Here is a 26,506-nt window from a genome sequence, read left to right on the forward strand (position 1 = left end):
TCTGGTGGAATGTTCCTTGTCCATGGTAGTGAGGGTTGGAACTAGGTGATCCCTAAGGTCCCTTCCAGCCCAAACCATTCTATGATTTTCTATGATTTACTATGATGGGATATAAAAGCAGGATGCTCAAATTGTTTCATTTAACATAAAGCAATCCTGTATTTTGGACCAGTCACTCAAAATCCACATAAATTTCTCAGTTATAAATGAAGCAGCCAATGCAATGAGACTCCATACTGTGTTTATGGTTTGTTTTAGACCTGTTTCCTCTTAAGCAGCTTCCTGTAGTCTAATGTGGATAGAAGTACTGGTGCCTGTTCACTTTAGCTTTCTATCACAATTTTTTAAGATGGCAAAATATCCTAGTAGTCCTTATTTTACTATGATGTCAAGTAACATGTGCAAGGTTCTGCTGCTTGAATGACTTTCTTTGACCCAACAGCTGGACACCGGGAAAACCTTTCATGCCATCATGAGATTTGACACTGATGTGGAGCTCACTTACTTCCACAATGGCGGCATTCTGAACTACATGATCCGGAAAATGGCATCCTAATAAAAAAAAAATTAGGCGAAAAGGTCCAGGTACAAGCCTGCTTCTCGTGAGCACAATAAAACTATAGTAATCATGCATTTCGAAGTGTGAACCATAAAGTGAACAATTTTTTTTCTGTGGATTTTATTAGAGGGCTTGTTTACAATGCTGAATTTTTCTGTGTATCAGGAAACTGGACACACCCATATAAACAGCATTTATTAACTGTTTTGTATGGCAGTTGACTTACCTTAGAATACAGTGCAAAAGTCATTAAAACACTGCTGGCATCTGTAGAACTGTGGCAGATCATGTGCTGATTTCATGTATTTGATCCACTTAGTTTGACTCTGAAGTTAAGTTCTATGCTCATATCAGTGATGTAGAAATTAACTGACAGTATAAAAAAATTTTATTCCTTCCTGATTACCTGACAGTGACTTGCTTTCTTATTCAGTTAAACAGAATCTGAATCTAATACTGAAATTATTTAGCTGTTTATTAATTTTAAAAAATGTGAACTCTGTTTAAAATCTAAGCCTTTGTGGAAAGGTGGACTTATTGGGGATATTTCTAATGGATAAAATAAAATTTATTTTTAAAAAGTTTGGTGGTTTCTGTCATTTTATCCTTAGTATCGGGATGTAGAACAAAACTTCGACTTAAACTCCTCTCATTGTCCCTGTAGGAACAGAATCATCCAAGTCTTGACTTTCCATGTTGTAATTCTAGTTTCTCTGACAAGTCTGCATGAGAGAATGAATACAAATACAGTCAGATACTGGCAGTCTTCTGTAACCTAACAGAATATTGGCATGATGTAATTCCCTCTGTTTTGTGACCTCAAGAAGACAATCTCCACAATTTCAAGATCCTTGTCAGCAATTTCTATGGCAGTTAGCAACCAGTAATTATATTAATGCACTCAATGAAGTCAGTGACTGCCCAATCAACAATGCCACGTGAATATATTTACAGGGATAAAAAAATCTACTCTTACTCAGGGATCAACAAGGTTATGGTACTAATTCTCGCTCTTAACTGTATTTACAGCAACTGCCACAACAATTAACATAGTGGAGAAATTCTTTCAAAGTAATCTCCTAATGTGTTTTTAGTGCAGTCAGGTCTGGCTGTTTCTGGATAAAAAACAACTATTAAAATAGTTATGAAAGAAGACACTTAAGGAGGGCACAGGGATTGCACTGTACCTGCTACAGGCTATTGCTTGATTACAACAGAGCTCCTCTAGTACATCCATGAGAGGCCCACCATGATGTTGCAGGGTCTGAAGTGTCTCTCATGAGGAGACGCTGAGAGAGCCAGGACTGTTTCGTCCAGTGACAGGAAGGCTCAGGAATATTTCTGCTGTTTCTGTACAAATATCTGAATGGAGGGCACAAAAGAATATGCAGCCAGGCTCTTCTCAGTGGTGCTTAATGACAGAGCAAGGAGCAGAGGGCACAAGCAATGTGAAACACAGGATGTTCCCTGTGAACAACAGGAAACACTTTTTGACTCTGAGGGACCAAGCACTGACTGGAGGAGATTGCCAAGAGAAGTCGTGGTGTCTCCATCCTTGGAGATGTTCACATGCTGTCTGGACATTTGGACATTGTTTTGGGCAATCCCTTGGGTCACAAGATGACCTCTGAGGTCCCTCCCAACCACAACTGTTCTGTGATTCTGTGAACAGTGACTTGTTAATATGGTAGTAATCTTAGTAAGAAATACGCAATTTCAGGCTCTTTATTTTTTTTTAAATCAGGTATTCTCAGAGGCCAAATAGAGTGCTGGTGTTCTTCCCCACCCTCCCATCTCCACTGTGCACTGAAGGAAAGGCTCCTTGTATCAAGCTGAATTCTTATTAGTGTGTTATCCCATCAACCTTTAATACTCATTTAGGCTGAATTGCAAAGTTGTTTTAGTCTGAAATCCTTGTATTTAAGGAATAGGAAAATAACAAAATTTCTCAAGTTCAACTTCCCAGTAGTTACTACTATAAACTGTGAAATTTAGGACTGATTATTTTTTATGCTGGGAGTCCCCATGTAGATGGTCCTTTCACAGAGCAATTTGATACTTAAGAACTGTGATTTTTCCATGTACTTTTAATCTGATAGTGCTGAACCAGCCATTTTCAAAAATATTTTGTTCTAGTATTTTTGGAGAGGAGGCATTATCTGAACATAAATCATCTTTATTCATTGTTCCGTGTTTCCTTTTAGGTAAAAACTAAGTACAGAGGAAGTTACTGTAGGACTGAGATTCAGCCTTCCTGTACAGTGCATACAGCTTTCACGGTAAAAGGCATGGATTGGGGTGGAACATGAAGCAGGACTTACAAAATTCTTTTGCTTTTAATGCCACACAACACTTTACAAGAACACCGCAAGCCTCACTGAGTAGGATTTAGGCAGTTTAAATTAATTTTTGAACTCATAAATTTAGGTTTGGTTTTTTTTGAACTCTTGGATTAGGTTTGGGGTTTGTTTTTTGTTTGATTGGTTTTTTTTAATTAGTTCGGGTGTTTTGGTAATGTAATTCTCGCACATACATACCCTACCACACTGTCAAATACACCAGGTGAACTGAAAATGCACTTGTTTTTTGCTCCAGAAATACTGAATACTAAACTCACTGAAGATGTGTAGAATCAGCAGGTGCTTTAAAGTGTAGCAGTACAACAGTGTTTCATAACTCTGTAGCAATTTCTGTTTCTCCCAGGGGAGTCTGCGATCTGGGTAAAGAGGATAGATTTGAACACAGTAATGCCTAGACTTTGTAAGAATGCTAGATCAGCTCTGACAGGAAGCTTACAGTATTCCCAGTGTCTTGAAAGATTTTAGGCGATAATCCATGAGACAGGGCATCCAGGTAAGTGCTAATCCCCATCAAAACTGAACCTCCACCCATGTTCCAGGGCACTGTTGTCCCCATTAGGGCTTGTTCAGTTAAGCAACACAGGAGGGTGCCCATTCTGCAACTTAAGCAACAGCAACTTGAACAAGGTGCAGTGATTTAAAAAAAAGTGCTACCATTTTAATCACAAGGATGAATCCCCAAGAGGGCTCTGCCCTATTGCATTTCTACTGTTGCAGAAGAATTTCCTATTAAAGATCGATTTAAGAGATGTAGTATCGTCCTTACAAAAAAGTTACTGGACATTCTTCTCTTAATTTTATATATCTATGTCTAGAACATTAAAAGTAACATTTTTAGACGTTTTAAAAGCAGCTAGAGTAATGCCTGAAGTGCTAGTAAGCCATGTTGGCTGCAAGGATGTGGAATCCAACAAGTTAGCAGTACCAAAGAAGATGCTGATTCGCATCTCAATTCTTGAAGGGCTTGCCTGTCACCTAAAGTTGGATGTTTAGTTAGTCATCCAACTTGATCTTATTTTTTTTCAGACCAGGTTCCTCATAGCCATAATGATTCAGATCTAGATGCCTAGGCACATATTTGTCCTTCTAGTGAAACCTGTGGTGAAATATTTCATTACATAGCAAATACTGGTTTCAGTGGCTTTACCAGCCTTTTATAATCTAGCCAGATGTGGGTGAGGGGCCTAGCATAAAGAACAACAGTTTTTATACACAAAAATTGATCATCTACTACTCCAGCATAGTGCAGTAGAACAATATATCCATTAAAATGTTGAGTTGAGGTCATTTTCTTCATCAAAATTCTTCAAAAAGAAATTAATACTTCTCCATTTCTGAAAATCCATTTGTGTCCCAGTTTCAACATTCTCTAGTACAAAGCTTTTGATTTTGATCACTGGTAGGTTATCGAATGTCTTGTACTTCACTGTAATCCCCCAATCATGCTGGCAGTCAGTATTTCGGCAATGCATCTTGCTTTTTTTCTCAAAACCATCAAACTGAACCAGTTTGCTGTGGGGCTTTGTTATATAACGCTCCTTGAATGCATCACCTAGGACAGTGTGATGAGATTCCTGAAACAAAACATGCCAGAAACACTTAATATTAGAAACAACATTCCTCATTTTTTCTTGTCATTCCCCTTTCCTTCTCAAATACATGTTCTCACTGTTAAGACACCTGCTGTCACCCAGGAGGCTCACCTTCCACTCCCTTTGGCTCATTGCTCTTTTTTTTCCCCCCATTCATTGAATACCAGGTACTAGAAGGACCCAGGCCTGGCCTTATCAAAACAAAAAAAATTTACCGTGTATCCCCAGTCACCAGCTTACACATATTCGAACTTACTAAGCTTTTTAAAAACTGTGTTTGCAGTATTTGAGCCTTGTCCAGGAAACTAAGAGAGTAATTCAGACAATGGACAACTTTGAGAGACTCCTGCTTCCCATGACAGGTGATGCAATTACTTTGGAGTGGTAGAAAAAATAACCCTAACAAGGTAAAGGAGGTACAGTTGTTGTTTATAACATATGCAATAAAAGATTAAAGAAATTACAGCCTTATTTGAAAGCATATTTACAATCTGAGCTTGAGTTTGAAAATAGTAGATCCTCCTGGAAATGCAATTTGTAGGGATTATTTTAAAAACTGTGAGGGGTTATTTGCAGAACACTAAGCAAAAACACTTACTGAAGAGTTTTCTGAACTCTTTGATCTATTTGCACAGGTATAGGTGATATATATATACAGGATATATGTACAGGAGCACAAAATAGAGTAAAAGTCAGAGGTGCTTTAGATAGCCCTTGTTTTTTGTCAAAGAAATGTAATCAAGTTTTCACAAAGCTGAGCTACTCCCAGCTTCTTGCAGAGGAGTAGTGAACACCATCCACATTCCAAAAACAGCTGGTAAAAACCAACAAAAATTTGGCAAGGTCCTGAAGGCAGACACGGTAATGCTCCGCTGTAGCCTGAAGCCCCTTATCACATTGCAACTGCACTTTTCAGAGCAGCACAAATAGAAGCAGCTTCAAAAGAACAAAAAGCAGAACTACAAAGGCTCAAAGGGCCCAGAAAAGCCTCTTCCATGATCACCACTTTCCATGTGTAAAGAGTACTGCCTTCTTTTGTCTACAGAGAAAATATTCATGTTCAGAAAGAGTACAATCAAAATGTCTCTATGATACATGGAACCAATGTGAACTACACCTACAGAATAGAAAATAAAATAATATCGAAGACCTGTAGGGCTCTTCTTGTGAAACCATGATTTACCTTGCTTTTCAAAACTCAAACTGACCCATAAGACAAGGAGTTAGTAAGCTGATCCCAGTACATAATTTTCAGTTGACAGAAACTGTGGGAGAAATCTCTCAACAGCAGAGAGACTTCCCATCTGATGCTAATCAGGAAAGTAAATATGCAGCAGTAACACTAGTAGGTTATATAGTTGAAGATCAGGTGGTTTTCCACAAAATTCATCAGAAGGGCTGCAGGAAAACGGAAGTGATTCCTACCGTATCACATATTTGCACACCTTGAACAACATAAACTAATATCATATTGTAGTACAGTAGTAGTCACAACTGTTCCCGTGGTTTTACTGATTTATTCAGAATTTCTATTCTCCTCCAGTTTGCACAAAATAGCCCACTTCCACACTAATAAGCAATGCAATTAGTTCAATAACGCTGATTTCCCTGGTGTTCATGGATGTAGGTTCCTGTACAGAAACATACCTTTATAACTCTGATGTCATCTGTACTGCAGGCATATGCTTTGCATTTTCCACATAAAAGATTTATTTTCCCTTCCACTACTTTATATTTTGTTTCATTCTTCCTGGAATCTCGTAGTTTCTTTTCCTTCATTTGCAGGTCACGTATCTTTAATAAATAAAAATCAAGATCATTATGAAATGAAATCCCAGTGTCAGCCTAAACATGACTTTGGATATGTAACATCTAGGAAACTATTACTTAAAGCACACAAAACAAAACACACCTTGTTCTGGCAACTCATACCAAGAAAGAACAGGGTACATTTGTCAATTTAGAATGCAGTGCTAGAATGAGACTACGTGATGGACAGCATTTATGCTGTTTGATCCTTCCTCCCCTCTAGCCCCCAGCAGTCCCTCTGGTCTTAAGGCTGGTAAGTCTGTGTGAAGACTTAAGACATGTGAGACTCTACAGCACAACTAATGCTGCTGCTCTGGGAATCTCAGGAATCTCATGGTACGGAAAGAGAGCTACAGAGACCACAGAAACTGCAGGCAGAGAAAGAAGCAACAAGGCACGGCCTGGAGCTGAGAACCAAATGCAGAAATGGAATCCTCTGAGAAGAAGCAGGAGCAACCACACCAAGCCTTGGAGGCGGGAGAAGAAATGTCACAAAGGCCAGGGGGCCTTGGGCATCCTCTGTTGCACAGTTCAGTCTCCAAAAGCTTGTCTGGAAACACAGGATGAGTCCATGGGGATGCGGAAGAACTGTGTACAAAGCTTTTTTATTAGTAGTGGCTTATTCCAGTCTTCCCTGAGCCCTGGGGAACACCACTGATACCAGCCACCAGCTGTATTTAACTCCAGTCACTCCCACTCTCTGGGCCTGGGCATCCAGCCATTTTTTTACCCAGCAAAAAGTGCGCCCATCCAAGCCATGAACAGCCAGTTTCTCCAGGAGAATGCTGTGAGAAATGGTGTCAAGGTCCTTACTGAAGTTCAGACAGACACCAACCACAGCCTTCCCCACACCCACTAAGCGGGTCACACAGTCACAGAAGAAAACCAAGCTGCTCAGGCAGGACCTACCTTTCATAAATGTATCCCAGGTGGGCCTGATCCCTGATTGTCCTGTATGTAATGTGTAACATCTGCATGTGATGCATAGCACCCAAGATGATATGCTCCATAACCTTCCCTGGCACTGAGGTCAGGCTGACAAGGCTGTAGTTCCCCAAATCCTCCTGGTCCTTCTTGTATTATCGGTGGTCACACTGACCAACCTCCAGTCACCTGGGATCTCCTTGATTATCCAGGACTGCTGATAAATACTGGGAAGTGGATTGATGAGCTCTCCCACCAGCTCCCTCACCACCTTGGGTGGATCCCATCTGCCCCCATAAACTTGTGTGTCTAAGTGGTGTAGCAGGTCACTAACCAGTTCCTTTTGGATTATAGGGGCTTCATCCTGATCCTTATCTCTGTCTTCCAGCTCAGGGGGCTGGATATCCTGAGTACAACTGGTCTTACTGAGGCAAACAAGGCATTAAGTACCTCAGTCTCTCCTCTTCATCTTTGTCGCTATGTTTCCCTCCATATCCAATAAAGAATGGGGATTTCTCCTTAGGCCTTGGTGGTTGGGCTTTGGCCCTCTTGATTTTCAGCTGCAAAACATCACGATATCTTTGTACACTCTGCCCAAGATGGCCTCCAACTCTCAAATCACCCGTAAGTCCTTCTCTTTTCATAAGCAACAGGTCATAAATTCTACCTCACAAAGTTTTTTGCAGTTACAGTACAGTTGACATTTGCAAACTATCAGTACACACCATCCCTTCTCTGCTGACCTAGCCTTTGTCAGAAATCAAGTACAATGAACACTTCCCTCAGCTTATCACTTGGCCCTATATAGAGCCCTAGTAGGTGAAGGCTGATATAGATTATGCCTTTGAAATTTGAGTATGAAAACTGCACAAATCACAAACCTTTCTTGCAAATGTTGTTTCATCCCAGTTCTGTAGCTTTTCAATAGCTGCATTCATCATTTCTTCCTTATAACTGTTTTGTTTTTCATTCTCAACCACTTCTCTTTTGCTTGTCACAAGGATGCACTTGCTGTCTCTTGCCCTTCCACGACCTATATAGCAACACATTTATGCTCTTTAGTTACTCTTAACAACACGTCCAAAAGTGACAGGTCTGCCATAATACTGTTAAGGGCCTTCTGTATGGCTGCTTTTCTTTGCAATGTCCAGATTCAGATAATGCTGCTTCTGAAGAACATTCTTCAATAACAAACCAGAACAAGATGCCCCCTTCCAGGTATCCTCATGGATATACCATATACCCTAGACAGTATTGTATTGCCTGCTTCTGTAGCCTCCCTGTGCTGACTTCAGGCATACTTTAAAATTCAATTTTTGTATAGCATCTTGCTGCCTTGTTGTTGTATTAAAAAAAACCCCCAAAGATAAAGGAGAAAAGTTCATCTCAGTCTTCCTTATTAGTTTTCATCCTGCTAATTGGTGTCTAAAAAAACCCAAAAACCCCATCTATCACAAAAACCTAAGGAATTAGAAATATAGTGCTGACAAGAACACAGACAAGAACAGCAAGTGCCTTCTCTTCTACCTATGTCTACTGCCTGCCTGTTTATTGAAGCTGTGACACCAGCAAACCAAAAACTACAGGGATCACATACCAGTTCAGAAGTAGTTCAGTTATAAAAAGTGTTCACATTTTCTTTCAAGCTCCTACTCCACAAAAATCATGATTGTATGTGGTTTAAAACTGACATAACCTTTTCTTTGCACCTTTAATGGCTTTTTAATAATAAACGCTATCCTTTCATCCATAAAAGTAAATTCTGGGCCAATTACTTCATTACAAGACACAGATAAGAAAGTCACAACACACAAACCCTGAAAGTAGAGTACAGTGTAAGTACAATGGAAACCACTTCCCATTAAATTATGATGTTAACTACTTGGGGAACAGGATAAAATATTGCAGATGCACCCTTAAAAGAGCAGGCAGTTTTATGCTGTTTAGGAACGTGAAACAGCAATCAGTATTTAGTTTGGCTCTTCATTCCCCTCTACTGGCTATACTGTACAGTCACCAAATTTAAGGCCAAAGTCTTGACAGACTTCTCTGGACAAGCCAAGAAGACAGAAACAGGGTGTCTTTTTTTTAGTCTTAAATATTAGGCATCTGCACATGCGAAGGCCTCATGTACCTGGGAGTTGCTGGGTTGGTAATAAACCACTGGGCAGGGGAAGGCCTTCAGAAGCCAAGGCAATACAAGAAATTCCATTGCAGCAGTCCTTTGTAAATTGTCACAGAACAATTTGTAATATTTCTGACAATAGCTCTTCTAGCCATAGTTCTGCTTGTATGTGTAACTGTCTACTTGAGACTGTCAGTCCTCAACAGCTCAATAACCTTGTGCAGCATGGCTAATTTGCCTGGCAAAAGAACAGTCAGACAAATCAAGGACTCGGCTCTGTGAACAGATTTATCATGTCCCATCATTCACTTGACTTAGCTCTAAGGCATAGAAGAACAACAGCAAAGCATGCACATATTACTACAGTATTTCCAATGTGCCTGTTAGTAGCATTTCATGTCCATTTCTAGTCATTTCTAGGCCAAAAAAGGTTTCTAAAGTAATAGCTCTGAAATTCCATACCTCTCACTTGGATCATTTTGGTGACATTACCGAAGTATTCATAGAGCACCACAAGGTTGCACTCAGCAATATCAATGCCTTCGTCAGCAACAGATGTAGCAATTAGCAGTCTGATATCCTTGTCATTTCTGAATGCATCCAGTACACCCTTCTGCATTGGCAGGGTCATACCTACAGTACCAAGAAACTGTGTCAGGAAAAAAACACTGAAGAGAAAGCTTTGAAAAGCAACTCTTTGAGCAAGATACCCATATTTGCTTTTGCTTAAGTGATTAGAAATTAGTAAATCCTTTTGATCTGGAAAACTACTTAAAGTTTGATATGCAGCTGGGTCTATACTATATCCACTGACCAGGGATTTCTGTTGATGTGTCACAGGAATTATCAACCTGGGAAACACCATTTTAGACACAACTCCCAGATGAGCTTTATTGGAGACACCCATGCAGCTTAGTTAAAACCCAAGCTAACTCTTAAGGCATAGGCAATTCATTTCAGTTGTAGCTTCCAGTCTATCTTAAAATGTCTTTGTGCCGTCAAACACAAAATAAGAGAGGGATCTACAAAAGGAGCAGCGACAACATGAGAATTAATCACAAAAAGCCATGATAGTGAAGTTTCTAAACTGCTTTTGAATTAGCAAGAGAGCCCTGCAGAGAAGTATCACTGACAGTATTACTGCTGCTTTAACCAAAGTTTCTGGACAGAAAAGGCAAGCATCTCCTTAGAATCCATTTAAGGTCTTCCAGATACGGAAGAATGCAAGAGCAAACTTGCATGACCTTCCTCTGTTTAGATGAACACAGGGAAAGCAGAACAGTTTTAGCAGCATAGCCACCACAGATTTAGCTTATGTTATATCTCAGTGCAAATCTGCATACCTGTTGTATGATCTTTACTTCCCTTACCCATCAACACATCTGGCTTTATGTGGCTAAGTAGAGGGTTTGCTTCTATCCACTTCTTCAAAGCCTGGAGAGCAAACCATGCAGTTAGATTCTCTGTGCAGATGAAATGCTAGTTTGAGAAAGGTAGATCCTTCCTATGCTTGCCTAGTCAATTAATACTTCCAAAAGAAGACCCAAAAGCAGAAAGCAAGGTGTAACTTGTGTGTCAGGACAGAATATTTTTTAATAGGTGAGAAAGCAAGGCTCACACGATACCAGATTACACCATGCTAGACTGATTTCCACTTTTCCAACTCCTGCAACTTAAGGGCTGGCTAGAGAGCAAGCAGCCTTTCACTGCTAAAAAGTTTGCGTTTTTCTCTTATAAACTAACAGGACACGGAATGCTACACCTCTGGGACCAGAGGAAAGTAGTTGCTATTTACAAACTGGACTTCCACTACACAGTGACAGCAGCACCTTCAAACTGCTTTTACAGAAGAACAAAATTCAGCCAAGCCACTGTTTTAAATCTAAAATGGAAAGCTGCCAGCAGATGCTTGGTGTTGTTAGTTTGGACTTTAGCCTGCTTTTAAGTTTTTCTGGTTTGCAATTCATCCAGCATATCTGGATGAAAAGGATAAAAAGGGGGGCTGGGTCGTTCAGCTGATAAATCTGTTTACAGTAGCCAGAGACAGCTGATATTTGCAGTAAATGTTTTAACCTATTCATGCTAATGATTAGCAGCACATTTACTTCAAGCATGAACCTTTTCTGGGAGCAAGGCATCATAAGGGAAAAACAGCATCATCCAGCCTAGATCCTCGATTGTAGGAAAGTTTGAAATAGGCCAGTGATAAGAGTCCTGAGAACATCTGCTGCACAAAGTTTTTCCTTTTTCTTGATTAAAAACAGGTGTTAGGGCACAGACCTTCTTTATGTCTATAGGAATCCTCTGAGAAATGTATAAATACCTCCTGATGTGCAGACAGTAATGGAGTAGAGCTGCTGATTTATAACACTGCTACCTTAAAGCCAAAACCCTTAAAACATGTCTTGTTAAAACTGACTTTAGGCCTAAAGTAAAAATTTGATGGCTTAATGATCAACTATGACATGTAGTTAGACATCACGTAGGACACCATAGCTGTATTGTAGTTTTCAGAAAAAGAAAACTCTACTCATCCTGCCTCAGAGCATAAGGGCTTAGGTAGACACAGTAAAATAAGTTAGAAAGATCAAATACATGGATATTTTTCTATTTCAGATCAATAATGGGAAGGGTAATAAGATGAGGCATTTTATTTTCCCACTTCCTGTTTCAGGAGCTTTAAAAACAAATGCCTTACAGCGACTAAAGCTCTTGTCTTGGCAAAGAGAATAGTGCGAGTCTGTGGATTATAGCGGTATGCTTCGTCCAGGATGCAAGCAAGCTCTTCCAGCTTTGGATTCTCATTTGACTCATCTTTTGAAAGGGCAGTCAGCTCTGGTTCCTTCTCTGACAGAAAAAAAAAAAAAGAGGTTTCTTGAAAAATTTACCTTTTTTAATGTAGAAAGCAGAATTCCTACACAAACCTACTTTCGAACACCATGCACATTCTCTTTAGCTTATTTTTCATTTTCTATTCCATTCTTTTGAATGTAAGCAGGGAAATCTGTTGGTTAAATGTAACAAAATCCCCAGAAAAAACAAAATTATGAGTATCTCACATTTTGTAGCAAACTGACATGAGAACTTCTGTGATATATTGTGCATCAAAAGGCAGCAACAAAACAAACTCAGTTCTTGTGCTGCTATTTCTTCCTAGAAAACAACTGACACTCAAGAGCATACAGCCCAGTGATTTAAAATTGCAGTCAACACTGAAATGCACCAGACCACAGGCTAGAATATAGCCCACTGCTAACTAAATCAGAAGTCAAAGAACAGTGCAACCTCTAACTTTCAATCAGAAGGGTACAAGGGACACCTGCTTCTCCCCAGAAGACTGGGATTCATGTGGGAGCACTGCAGCTCACTGAGCAGTGTATGTTGGCATACCTAATGCTATCAGCATCCATGATTGTAGACCATTCCCCTACTTATGGGGCACAGCCATAAGGACACTGTTGCCTTATCTCCAAGCCAGGCATGTAAGAACTTACTGCAGCATCTAGGTATTACTATTACTGTTATTAATTATTACTATTTTCTCAGCTTCTGCACTAGAAGCTTACAGTCCCAGAAGGTAAGTCCCCCCAACCTGCCCTAACACTACAGTTGCACCCATATACACACCAAATCTTCTGAAAAGTGCAGTTTCTGGAAAAACAACTGCACTTACTCGGAAGAAAACACCCGGACCATCCCATCATAAACTCTCTTCTCCCCTGCAACTGTCACAGGTACTGTGGGAAATACCTTGAAATTTGTCTGTCAGTTGCTTCTCTAACTCTGTATATGGTCCATTTTTTACATTTGTGAAAAATTCATTTAGGTAGGCTAAAGCATCTTCGATGCGGGCATCTTCACTGATAATGAGAGCGTCGTTGAATTTCTGCTTGGAAAGAGACATATGCATTAGGCATCATATTCCATGGGGTGGCATGAACACACTTAAATTTTATTTAGCTAGATTAAATGTTACAAACTCGTGGTGTTCTTTCATTTTCATGACAACACAAGCACTGCTAAGTCTCCTCTGCACTAATCTGTCCCTAGTGAGTATCATAGACACAACTCTTACACACCTTATGCTTTAGCCTGTGTCAGCTTGTTGTAGTCTTCAACATCCTCACTTAGTGGAGAGGCAAGCACAGATCTCTTCGCTGTCATGACCAGCGACGGGACTCATGTAAACATGAAGTTGTGTCAGGGGAGGGTTAGGTTGGATATCAGGAAAAGATTCTTCACCCAGAGGGTGGTTGGGCACTGGAACAGGCTCCCCAGGGAAGTGGTCACAGCACCAAGCCTGACAGAGTTCAAGAAGTGCTTGGACAACACTCCTGGGCTCATGGTGGGGATGTCCTGTACAGGGACAGGAGCTGGACTCAATGACCCCTGGGCATCCCTTCTAACTCTGCATATTCTACTATTCTAAATAGAACAGTTGGTTCAAAATCTGCTTCTAGGTGAACATACCTGTATCAGAAGGACCAGAATGACTAACTCTGTATGGAAGGAAAGGGGATACACACTTACCCGCAAGTGTTCAGTACAAATGAAAAGGTCTCTACAAATGTTGCTCTCCTTCTCCTTATCTTCCAGTTGCAGCAGTCTGCATTTCTTCTGAGTGAAAACTATCCAGTGTTCATATCTCTGTGTCCCAAAGTAATTCTTGTTGATTTGGGAGATGGTATCTAGTAAAGGAGGGAAAAAACATTTGTTCATCTTGAATAACAAATAAAAACCGTTACCTAGAGGGTAACACATTTCCCACTAATATTGGCTCTAAAAAGCCTATGCAAAATAACAGTTTTATAATACAATCACAGAACCATTGAGGCTGAAAGACACCTGTGGAGGTCTTTAGTTCAACCCTCTGCTCAAAGCACATCACCTAGAGCTGGTCACTCAGTTCAAATGTTCTTCCAAGGACAGAGTCTACAACTTCTTTGGGCAACCTGTTCCAGTGTTTGACCACCTTACAGCAAAAAAGTTCTTCCTGTTTAAGTATTTCTGTTTGTGCCCACTGCCTCTTGTCCAGCTCTGGGAACCACCTGTGAAGAGTCTGGCACTGTCTTCTTCACTCCCTGTGTTTCAATATATACCCAGATGCTAGCCTAAAATTAACCCAAGATAATTCAACTGAAGATCTGTGTACTTACATCTGCAGGGACTTCAGTAATAAAATTAGAGCTCACTTATCCTGTAAGAAGCCTACAGTATTCAGAAACTTGCATGTACACTTTTCCTTGCATTACCAGCTACTCAATAGTTTATATTCATTCATTAAATAGTCCAGAAGCATATTGTCCAAGGGCCTGTCCTTGAGGCAGAACTAGGCAGTACCTGTTTGCTGCATACATACTCTGCCTGAGTGCTTCACAGACTTCAGTAATCAGGGGGTCTACAGAAGGGAAGCCACTGTCATTCATGAAAGAGAAACTGTGATGCAAAATAAGCTTCAGAAGTGTTTGCTTAATGTAACATGCATTTTGAAAATCTGTGTTCTTTGATCGGGCTTCCTGGGTTTTGGGTTGTTTCATTGGGGTTTTTTTTTTGGTTGGGGGGGGGGTCTTAATTCTCCCTTCCTGTCCCAGAATACAGTTCACTCTTAAATATCTGGGAAGTCGAGGGCAGGGGGCAAATCTAGAACTGAGGTAAACAACTTCAAGGCACTGCAGTCAGTGTACAAAAACCAGTCTAAGCGCAGACAACATGCTTTAATCCAGAGCTGGAGAGACCAAGGCTGATCCTGAGCATATCCATCTATGGGTCTCTGCTTTGTATCCCCTTCCGCTCTCCAGTTTTTTATAAAAGCCACTTACTGGACACCACTTAGGAACTCTGAAAAAGCAGAAAAGATCGATTTATTTCTGAATGATTACAAACGTAATCTCACGATCATGAGACCCATTTTTTTTTCACAATCATGCGTCTCCTCTCTGCAAACATTCCCATCAGAGTAATCCTGAAGCTGGAACCCTACTGACAGTTGTTTCCTTTCTTGGGCAGCCATATGCTCTCTCCAGTGATATTCATGTTCCACAGATCCTACTCTGAAACATTATCTCAAATGCTTTTTAAAGAAAAATAATGGAGACCTGGTAAAAAGTGGAAATAGAAGCACCCAGAAGCATGAAGAGGACAGGGTGCTGACCAGAAAAGGTGGCCAGGGCACCCCTAGAAATAACTCCAAGTGCAACTCAGAGGCCAGAGAAAACACAAGAGGTGTCAGAGCAGCAAGTGAGAAAATTAACTTTTGTTGTAAGGAAAAAATTACAACATTCAGAGTAATAGCATAACTGTGACATTTCTTATTTTTCTAACAGAGACAGACTTGGGTGTGAAGCATTTGTTTAATGCATTTTAAGAAATGTTTAAATAAGAACATACAGGTATCTCTCATCAATGAAATCCAGCCCATTGCATTTTGAGTTGCAAGCCCTTTTGTTTCAGATTCTTTAAATTCAGAAGGATTTGACAGTGTCAAAAGCACACCGTTTTTAGTTGCATGTAACAGGCTGAAATTCAAGCAAAAATATTTATGATTGTCAAACTAATTACGTATTACAGGAAAATACTTGAATCTCTTATCTGTAATCTCTTACTTAGAAAATACTGGTTAAAGGCAACTAAAAATGAAGGAGAAAGGAAGTGAAAAAAGAGTGTCTGTTCTAGCAGCTATGATTCACACTGATTTAATCAAATACTGAACTGCAATACAGGCATATTACAGCATCTTACCCACTGAGTAAATCTTCCTCATCAACACCTGTGTCTCAGACATCAGACCTGAGATAATGTCTGCAAAGTGATTCTGAGCTCGCATTTTAACCCACCTGATATCTAGAGAAGAGAAATATAAGTCAGTGGCCTGAGTAAGCAAAATATTTTCTCGGGACGCACAGAACAAATTCTTGTTTAGAAGAATGCTACACATGGTGCTCCATGCAATCACAGTCAAGTTTATTGTTAATGAGCACTGCAGGTGCACAGAAAAAGCAGCCCCCAATCCTCACTGGCAGAACTGAATAAAAATCAGAGATGGTACATGAACAGCAGAGAAAATATGCCCATATGGGCATTGCCTTTCTGCAGGGCAACAAGAGATTGCAAGCCTAAACTTCTTTCAAGCTATCAGGAAGCAAAGCTCCAGCTTAGTTTTAAGCTTTTATCTTAATCTAAAAGAAGGTGAACTGGGTAGCTGCCATAATCATGGTGCTTTGCAACTCACAGGAAAATAAAAAAGAAGTGTGCTTACGTGTTTCTGGCTTGTTTCCAAACCTCTGCAGATCTTGTTTGCTCTCTCTGACAGTGGATATGGTCTGTATGTCAAGGTAGGAGCAGAGGGTACAGATGTGCTCTACAGTTTCATTCATGCTCTTGGCATTACCAACTCCAACAGAAGCAGTTAAACCTACAATCTAAGCACACACATGAACAGCAGTGGTTGCTCCTTTGTCACAAATGGAATAAAACCAGGAGACATTGTTACCAGTCAACAAATTGCCACCAACTTCAAAAACATGGAAACAAAACAAGCAGCAGAAGTAAACAAGAAGCAGGCTTCTTAAGAACCAAAACCAGTACGCACTCCTGCCCTTCCCAAGGCACTCAGAGTATTTAAACTTAAAATAAATTATCCAGCCGCTGAAATCCATAATGAGCTGTATTTGTCCGTGCTTATCATATAGAGGAAGAGCAAAGCCACACCCAGACCCATCCTTTGCGCTCATTCAGAGCTGTCTTCTCAGCTGGATGAAAACCTCATGCCAGCAGAGGCGGTGGCCCCATTTTATTGTCACAGAAAACAGCAACAGAGAGGTAAAAAGCAGATTACTAAATTACATGCTTTCTTCCCAGTTCAGCTCTTCCATTTGCTCTAAAGTACTGCAGTCTTTGTCATGCCTGATCAGTCTCTCTTGACAGCTGCAGGGAAGATGTAACATGGGAAAAAAGCCTGGAGGAGTCCAAGAATGAAAAAGTGTTGCAGATGCTACTGTTTCCATTTGCAGCTGTTGTTAAATGGGAGTTCGAACTGGATCAGCACAAAAGGCAAGACTTTAGCCTTTGCTGATTGCATTGCAAAACACTTTCCTCTAATGTTTCCACCAGTGACAGGCTGGGCCTTACCTGAGGCAGCTGGTTTCCTGAGGAGTCAAATTTTTGATCCAGGTATCTGGTCATCAACACATTGTAAGGGTGGTTGCCTGTAGTGTTGTGGCACTCATCAAATATCATCAGAGTGAAGATGGAGAGGGAGCTAAGGATCCCTTTCTCTATGCTATTCACAAGAATCTGGGGTGTTAGCACAATGATGTCACTGTCCTGTATAACATTTTCTACACAGATATTTGCAACTGTTTCACCACAAATTCCCTGAACAGAGTATCTGGAAAAAAGATGGAAAAAAACAGGATGTGAAAAAGGATGTCTTGCTGGGCAAAGAAAAACAGAAAACTGGGCTTTTCAGCAAGCTTGAAAGGCAGTTACTAAGCTACTAATGTCAAATAGTTGGAGCTGGCAGTTTGACCAAAAAAGCTGAGAAAAAAACCTGAGGGTGAATAACTGTATTTTCAACTCCCATTAACAAAAATGTATCATATTTGAGGAGTGATGAACTTGTACATTTAAGCTGCATTTGTCAGTTCACATGTAACATCCCTTTTGTGTATATGCCTTGCATCATTGGACTGTTTCTGTCCAGCAGCCTTCTTTTCTCAAAGCTATAAGGATAAATATGTGGATGTTCAGTAATCAGTTCCTTCAAAATCAGAAGGGGTTGTTAATGCCCCTCTAAGCAATTTGCAGTCCCATCTGAGAGGTGGACTATCATTTTCTGACTAGAGGTTGAAAAACAAAGAAGTTTGGGTCCTTCCATTTAGAAAAGAGATGCTCTGGGAATGGCAAGAGGAACCCCATTGCTACTGCCTGGAACTGCCTCATCTTTGGAAGCAGGGGTGAAAGGAGTCTCAAGAGAGAACACGCCTCACCCTTTTCCATAGACAAGTGCAGAAATACTTTCACCATTTCCATAGATGTGCAACAATTAGTGCTTAAACTCTCCAAAACCAGACTTCAGATTCTCCAAACAAAGTCTCCCATGGCAATGCCATTCTTGCAGCTACACATCATCCTGATGTTACTGTCAAACAGTCTTGCTCACCAGTAAACCCATTACATCTTGCTCTAGCCACAGCTGACCTAGAGGGTAGTTTATTTTCTGTGGAGAAAGCCACCAGGTAGAATTACACTTACCCACTTCTTTCAAAATGCTGCCTGAATACATTTTTCTGTTGCTCATACACTGGCACTTTGGTTGCAAGGAAGACCACTTTTGCCTTTCGTCCTGAAGGAACGTTTTGCAAATGATGCTCACAAATCAGAAGTGCCACAAAAGTTTTTCCAGATCCTTCAAACAAAAACCATGGAAGGTGAAGCACTAGTATGAAAGGGTGCATTTGTAAGCAGTAGCTTGTCTCCTCTGAATGCCTTGTAACAAAGGGGAGCTGACAATGGGGCTGTTACACTTCCAGACTTGAACACATTTGGAACAGATTTGAACACAAGCTTCTTGTTTACCTCAGGTGGGGAATCATCCCTTTCTCTCTCACAGTCTCAGTCTGTAAAGGCTGTTAAACAGTCACTGGGGATTAAAATCCATCTGCAGTTGTATTTGAATTCTTTGAAATCACTGAGTCTATTTCTCACTATTAGTCTGTGCTCTCACATCAAATCAGACTATGTATAGACACCAGGCCCTTTCAGCTTCCATCATTCCCTATGCAGCCTTACTCCTCTCACACTTGTTTGCCTTTGGCCCTCAGGCTTGCTGTGCAGGTTCCCAAGAGCTCTTCTGTGTCACTGCCTCTGTTATCCCACCTGCCTCTCCAGGGCCCAGGGAAAAATTAGGCTGTCTTGATGTTGTAGGCATTGCAGCAGAGCAGACAGAGGAGACTCAGGCTAACTCATCCTATTTTTCCTTCAACTTGCAAGACAAATTTCTTAAATATCTGCAAAGATTAGTGACTGACTTTAAGAGAAAATTCCACACTGAGGAGTGAGAAAGCAGAAGTCAGAACATGGAAATGAATGCTGAATGCACTGAATACAAGCACTGACGTGCCAAGAGACACGTCTTTTTTGCCAGCCTCTCTGCTGCCCATGGTCATTAACTGCAGGGTAGACCTGGATCTACTGCAAGGAAGACAGCTTTTAAATAAACGGCTGAAGAAGTCTGATGCAACCTTTACCATTCCCTATCCTTCACAGCCATCTGCACAAAGAGAATTTTTCCAAGAAATGTCTGTTTCCTTACCTGTGGGGGCACAAATCAATGTGTTTTTCCCATCAATGGCAGGCTGTGCAAGCTCAATCTGGTAGCTCCGAGCCTTCTTTGGTTCATTAACAGATGAAGACTCATAGACCCTTTCTACGATAAAACAGTGTTTCTGTGAAGAGCGTTGCAATAAAAATGCATAAAATATGCTGTGCCCCACATAGTTGTTACCCAAAATGATAAATGTGAAGAGTTCTTGCATTCTACACAGAACTTTCTCTGGCAGACAAGCCTTTTCACAGGACAGATACACCAAACAAGAATTTTGTGTAGGTTTGATGGCATACTTTTGTTACCCCTCAACTGTGATTCGTAAAATGAACTCATTTCAAGGTCTCGGCTGACAACTCTTACTTCAGCTGGTCTTTTTTCAACTCAGAAGGAAAACAAAGGGGATTAGTTTTCTCCAAATACATGCACAGGATTTATTTTAGCCTTCTGCTCTATAGACTTTTGACATTACTCTCTTAAACTGTGGTCTTGTCAGAGTGTTTAGACTTATGGAACAGGAACTGGAAACTACTGGTGGAGCAAAATTTGCCATGACAGTCACTGCACAGATCCCTTGCAGTCACATTCAGCTCTCTAAACTGGTTAATATCTGGTCATGTGTGAATTAATTAATCAGAGAAGAGGTGCATCAACAACAGGCTGGTGTTTGGGAACCCTTTTTGATAATGTGCTGACAGAACAACTTTTCACTAGAAATGTAATAAATGAGGGGCAACCCCTAACATTTGCAATGCCCAGCATGAGATCCTTTAAACATTAAATAAGAAGACAGCTAAATCAAGTCAGAGATTTGTACTAATTCCTCAGTACCTTCCTTTGTGGCACACTACATCTGTGTCCTTTGGGAATCTAAGGAAATGGAAAATACCAACCACAAACTGTTTTAATTTCTTAAGTCTTACCTGAAACTGAAGAGAGATTTTCACTGAGATTATCACATTCTGCTTCTTCAGAAAATGTCATAATGGTTTCAAAGTAATTCTCAGAGGCATCTGTTATTTCACCATCAACACCTTCGCCATTATCTATACAATTGGAAAAGAAGGCATGTTATCGATCCTTATGACTTTAAAACGTATTTGCTGTGATGACAAGGTGAAGAAGCTGGCTGCTGGAAGAAAAAGACTACATAAAATGATGCTGCATACAGGTTCCTTTTCAAGGAAGATGGATAGCACAGAGAACCGTGGGTTTAGAATAACCACATGCTCAATGCATGTGTACCTATCCCTTAAAAATCAAAGGAGACAATAGATTGGGAGGAAAGTTTATCCTCTGTGTTTAGTGACAAGAAGTCACTGTGTAACATGGACATTAACCACAAGCACAAAAAATACCTAGGAATTCAAAGAAGCTTTGTAAATTCAAGATTATGCTCTCCCTTTCTCCCCACCTTCTGAAAGGATCTAGAAATTGTAAGACTATCTCTGTCCTTTATCTTACACAATGATCAAAAGAGAAATTTTCCTTAACCTTATAATTAGTACTTTCTCAAAGAACCGTCCCTGGGCCTTGCATGAAGAGTCTCTTTGCAAACAGAACACGTGATCACAAAGCACTGCTTTTGGAGTGGGAGAAAGAGCACATTTGCACATCAGTCCAGCTCCAGAAAGCGCACAATATCTGCAGTAAATTCCCGCTACCAACTCTTCTTAACTGCCAGCAGCAAAATTCTTCCAATATTGACAATGTTTCCTCAGTAGGCTGACTTTGGCTTTGCTGAGCTGGATGTTAGAGGAAGCTGCCCCAAAAGACAGTGATGCCTTTAACTTAAAGAATGTAACTGTCAACCAAATAATATGTATAGCCACCAGCTAGATAAAATAGTATCTACATACATGTAGGTATTATTCTTATGTATTATTTTACCTATCTTTTAACAAATTTATTAATTATGTACACAACTTTATGCATATGTAATAATTAATTCTCCAGATATGAAATTACACCCTTTGACTGCAGTAATAAAAACATTTCAAAATAAGAAATATAGTTTAAGAAGCCACTTAAATACAGCTTATCTCTGTTGCTAACTAAAAAACCAATTCAAACAAGTACCTAGGGAGACAGCAAATGTAGATATGAAGATATACAGCCCAGTTTATCTAAAATATTTTTTTTAGTAGCAAAATAATGTATTCTGCTCTAAATTCTCCTATGTTGCAGGCTACTTATATAGGTATTTTTCAAGGAGGGAGAGGTAAATTCAAAAAGCAAAATCTTATGACAGACAATTCTGCACTTTTACAAAATATGAACATAATAACTTGGTAAGGGCTGCTGATCGATTTCTCAAAGAAAAAAGTACATGATTTTCTCTGTGGAGCATAGAAGCGTATCACTCTCTAGACTATAACATTACAAATCATATTTTTTCAGAAAATATTGCATCTATCACAACTCAAGCAACCAAAAAGACGGCAAAGTTGAATTACAGAAGAAGGGAAGGAAGAAGATAACTATGTACATATTACATATACAAGGCTAGTTTATGCCTTCAGAGCCTGCGCTGAAGTATCATTCCTAACCATTTGGGAGGAAAAATACTCAAAAAATAATTTACTCCTGTTTGTAGGATAGTACTTGTATTTCATTTTATACAAATGGCATTTAAAATAAATTTTGAAAAGGTTTTTATTTTTAGACAACAAAGTAGTCTGAGGGTATCCTTCTAAATTAGTCTGATTCTCCTGATAAAAAATTACTGTCTAGTACAAGAATGGGAAAAGAACATCATAAAAACAATTCACAGTTTACCTTCTGTTATATTCCACAGTTCACTTGCATTGTAATACCCTGCATTATCCAATGCCAGCTGAAGACTTTTGGGCCAGTTTTCCTTATCCGAGCGACAGAGGCATTCAATGAGTTTAGTTATCCCGGCTGCTTTGCTTCTGTATTCACTGATCTGCACACACCACAAACAGAAAATGCTGTGGGTTCTGAGTAATCAAACCCACTGTAGGGTTTGTAGTGGATTAGTAGGTGGATTTGTTATGTTTGCTGTTCAGTTGAACATCATTTCCTTCTCAATGAATGCATTTCCTTCTCAGTGAATAATAAGATTCAGCCATTTACCCACTACAGCTTCAATTCTCCCAGCGTAGTCACACACTTAACTTCGCTCGACTACAATAGGTAGGCTATCTGTTTGAGTATTTGAATATGGTCTGAAACATCACAGAGCTATTCTGCCAATTTCTGTCTGGCAAAGTCCTTGTAATAAACTGTATCTGCCACAAACCTCTGAGGCTTTTCATTTCAGAATAGGAAAAAAAAAATTATAAAAATTATGGCAGACCTGATATTTGGTCTGATGCAATAGCTTCCAAACATTACATATCTCCATAAAGAAACGTCACTTTAAAAACAAAACAGCTGCAACAGTCCTTCTCAGGAGTCACAAGGAGTGAGAACACCTATCAGACTCCTTCACAGAGCATTAATACTCATTATTAACCAGTCATAAACGATGAGTGCTTGGTAACATCACTTGTTATCAGTCATCAATAACAACACCAAGTTAGAAATGAGAAGCAGAACAACAGCTTCACATCCAAAGGCAGTGCAAATGCTGTCCACTTCTGTGACACAGCATTTAACTGATGACTTCAGACCTCAAGTTCCATTTCACACTATAGTGAACCCCTGCCGTTGGGTGCTGACCAAACTCAAAGTGCTACACAAAGTTTCTACAGTTAAGGTAACAGGGTATGTCAAATCCCATGACAAGCAACAATCAATTTAGGCAACATCTAAACATCAATTTCCCTACTTCAATCTGTATTTTTTTTGCGCATTACTGCAATGTGAATGCTTTGCACTGGAATAGACCCACAGAAAGGGGTCTATTTCAAAGGCATAGCAAGGCACCCTTTCACTGCGATGTGGCACCTTCCAGAGCCCCTGAGGTCTCCTCATGTGAGTCAGGACTCACAAAGACACACAGCTGAGCTCTGTCAACACCAAAACCACCCCATCCTGCCTCCCTACCTGCAACCTTTTTCCATGTCCCCTTACCCACTGGGCCACAGGGGTGAGAATGAGAAGTGCAGATGTCACAGACAGCACTGCTGTGGGATGCTGTAGCCACACAGCAAAACCTCTTCTAAAGAGAAGAAAGCAAAGTCCTTTCCCAGGGGACCATGGCCAGCCATCCTCCTCATCCAGCCACCTGTCACACAAGCACTGATTCATCCCACAAGTGAGGCAGCCAGCACTTCTCTGATGCAAAACTGGGCAAATACCAGCATTTTACCATACCTGCAGGATCTCATCACACTCCCTCTCTATCAGGCACGTGTTTATGTATGGCATGATTGCTACCGGATCAATTTCTAGCATTGTTGCTTCTATCCGCTTCAACAGCTGCCTGGGCAGCTCCAGTTTTTCCAGCTTGCTGAAGTCCCAGTTTTCGATTGCTTCTGCCAGTCCAGTGTAACCTTTCAGAAAAAGATACAAATTGTTACTGTGAATTCAATCTTTAGCTAGAATAAGTAGGAACAAGCTGAAAAAACATTTTCTCAGCATCACTGGAGAAATAAAAATTATTTTGTTATGTAAATGACAAAAATCTAGGTGAACTACATACAGTGTTTATCTAATAAGTGACTATTCTCCTTTATAGTACTATATGTATGTCTAATATGAAAAACTCTTTGCTAAAAGAGCAGTTGCACCTGCAAAAACAAAAAAGAGCCACACAATGTCACATGTCACATCACCCAAGCAATCATATCCACTCCTGTCTTTCAATCATACAGTTGTTGGAATTGCATTCTGTGATACTCTTCCACGGGATTCTCAGAGCAAAGGACACTACTCAGAAGCACAAGATGCTTTGGTGGCCTTTTCTTTTATTCACCAGCATTTTATCTTTTACTCTTGTCCTTGGCTCCACCCTCCTTCAAAAATCTCTACTGTGCTGGATTCAAGCCAGTCCCTGACTGAAAGCAGTACAGACACCTGCAACCTAGACAGTCATCAAATAGCTGAAAATCCTGTCCTGGAACAGACAGTGGCAGGGAGGTCTATTTTAAGGACATGTGTGATTTGCTGTGTAGGTTTCTGAAATGGAAGAAAGCAGATCAGGGTCCCAAAGGAACCTGTGGGCAAACAGAAAGAATTTGCCTAACTTCTTATTTCGTTTTAGAAGAGCAGAAGAGCAGTGTGGATACTTACCACCATAATGTCTTTAGTCCAATTATTACTAATTCCTGCATCTGCCAAAAAGAAGAGTAATCCTAAATTCTAATCTCCAGCCCAATTAACAAGTCCTTGGGATAGCACTTTGAATCAGCAGGGTAACTGTTTCAGGTTTTTGCTGAAGATACACCAAACTCAACACCATCAGGTTCAAAGGGGATAGCTCTGAAATTCAGTTGACAGGATTATTACAGACTGGTAAAAGGTTGCTCTGGACCTAGTACTTGCTTTAAGGGATAAGTGGGCTACATCCAAGTGATAAGAAATTTTTGTGATATTTGTTCACTGAGATAATTATTCATAATTAATGGTGACGAAATGGAAAAAGAGTACCTTATGGCATGAGATTGTGGGGTTCAAGGTATCCAATAAATCACCAACAAGAGTCTATGATACAATATACATGTATAGAAGAAAGCTGGCAGATGCTTTCTTCTATACATGTATATACCTTCACAATCTCTTCTGCTCCATTTTGTAAAGGAAATTGGGTAAGGAACTTACACATCAAGTAGTTATAGCTACTGTGGAACAATCATCTATATAAACTATTAACGACTACTTACTTCTTGAAACAGAAGACTTTCAGTGCCACTGAGTAATTTTTAAAAACTTTTTAAAAGTAATTTAAGACTCTGTTATTGAGTGAAGTTATCCCACACTACCAGTTAATCCCATGCACATCCTGAAACCCATTTGGCTTTCTCTTTCAGAGGTTTTAGCGTCCTTTCATTGCATTTGGTGAGAACAATGGCTGTCTTGTTTCTTCTCTAAAGGCTTTGAGACAGAGAAGTCTCCCATCAATGAGGCTTTCTCCAAACTTAGAATTGTTCCAGCTGCTTCACCTTCCAACAGGCTTATTTCCAGACTTTGTCACCTTGCCTTTTCCTACCGTATCTCACCTGGCGTGACAGGATCGGCAGCCGAAGCCCACGGCCGACGGAGCGACCCTGCCGGTCCCGGGAGCACCGGGCGGCTCTGCCCCGCTCCGGCTGAACGCGGGCGGCAGCGGCGGCTGCGCCAGCGCGGGGAGCAGCGGACAAACCCCGCCCGGGAGTGGGACCCACCTGCGGCAACCAGAGCATCCAGGAAGCCCCGCAGCCAGCCCTCCGCCTCCAGCAGCAGCACGGCATCCAGGAACAGCGCGGCGGCCGCCGTCACCCCCTTCTCCTCCTCCTTTCGGATTCTCTCCTTCACCTCTAGCAAGAAGCCAGCACAGGCAGTGAGGGGACCGGGAGGGGGCAGGGGCCGGGGTGGCGGGCGCGGGGGCAGCGCGGCTGCCGGCTCTCACCGTCGGACAGCCAGTCCGTCATGTTGCCGAGGATGTACACGGGGTTCAGGCTCCTCTCGATGTACCGCCTGTAGCACCGCAGGTTCCTCTTCTCCTCCGCCGTCATGGCGAGGCCGGCTGCGCACCGCCGGCGGCGGTCCCGATCCCGGCACTGCTCCTGGTCCTGGTCCCGGTCCCGATCCCTGTCCCGCCTGCGTGCGCGGAGCCCGCCCCAGTACGGGGAGAGCCGGTAGGAAGTGAGTGGGAGCCGCCTGCAAGCAGGGAGCGACGGGAAAAGGAAACTTCAGTCCAGCCGG

The 26,506-nt window shown here is 40.9% G+C and overlaps 2 protein-coding genes across 4 annotated transcripts in view; one reads left to right on the forward strand and one right to left on the reverse strand.

The window, feature by feature from the left end:
* ACO1 (aconitase 1) overlaps nt 1–1,141 on the forward strand; it is a 35,960-nt gene extending 34,819 nt beyond the window's left edge. For both annotated transcript variants that reach the window (XM_032095425.1, XM_032095426.1), the window contains exon 21: nt 443–1,141. In XM_032095425.1, coding sequence (XP_031951316.1) covers nt 443–556 — 114 coding nt within the window. In that variant the 3' untranslated portion in view covers nt 557–1,141. The remainder of the gene's footprint in view (nt 1–442) is intronic.
* Nucleotides 1,111–26,506, reverse strand: DDX58 (DExD/H-box helicase 58). Of its 2 annotated transcripts, XM_032095423.1 has the most exons (18): nt 26,211–26,499; nt 25,987–26,118; nt 23,978–24,156; nt 22,472–22,622; nt 20,617–20,739; nt 19,682–19,795; nt 18,622–18,775; nt 17,497–17,755; nt 16,625–16,787; nt 16,108–16,209; nt 13,900–14,057; nt 13,120–13,255; nt 12,068–12,216; nt 10,713–10,803; nt 9,832–10,002; nt 8,126–8,277; nt 6,159–6,305; nt 1,111–4,493 (listed from the first exon to the last, which is right to left on the reverse strand). In XM_032095423.1, exons 1-18 carry the CDS (start codon nt 26,314–26,316, stop codon nt 4,185–4,187), a joined length of 2,796 nt encoding a protein of 931 aa, XP_031951314.1. In that variant the 5' UTR covers nt 26,317–26,499; the 3' UTR covers nt 1,111–4,184. The 2 variants fall into 2 exon arrangements, with proteins under 2 accessions (XP_031951314.1, XP_031951315.1); XM_032095424.1 differs by lacking the exons at nt 1,111–4,493; nt 6,159–6,305 and adding an exon at nt 6,312–7,804 and having other exon boundaries at nt 26,211–26,506.

The sequence above is a fragment of the Corvus moneduloides genome, chromosome Z (genome assembly GCF_009650955.1).
Source record: "Corvus moneduloides isolate bCorMon1 chromosome Z, bCorMon1.pri, whole genome shotgun sequence".
NCBI classification, from domain to species: domain Eukaryota; kingdom Metazoa; phylum Chordata; class Aves; order Passeriformes; family Corvidae; genus Corvus; species Corvus moneduloides.

Bases quoted from the DNA above. Each gene is read 5' to 3' on its own strand.
- DDX58 (XM_032095423.1), bottom strand. From the start codon at position 26,316: ATGACGGCGGAGGAGAAGAGGAACCTGCGGTGCTACAGGCGGTACATC. The intron at 26,119-26,210 runs GTGAGAGCCGGC...GCTTCTTGCTAG, and splicing joins GACGGACTGGCTGTCCGACG to AGGTGAAGGAGAGAATCCGA. The intron at 16,788-17,496 runs GTAAGGCCCAGC...GTGTGTGCTTAG, and splicing joins CAGGAAACCAGCTGCCTCAG to ATTGTAGGTTTAACTGCTTC.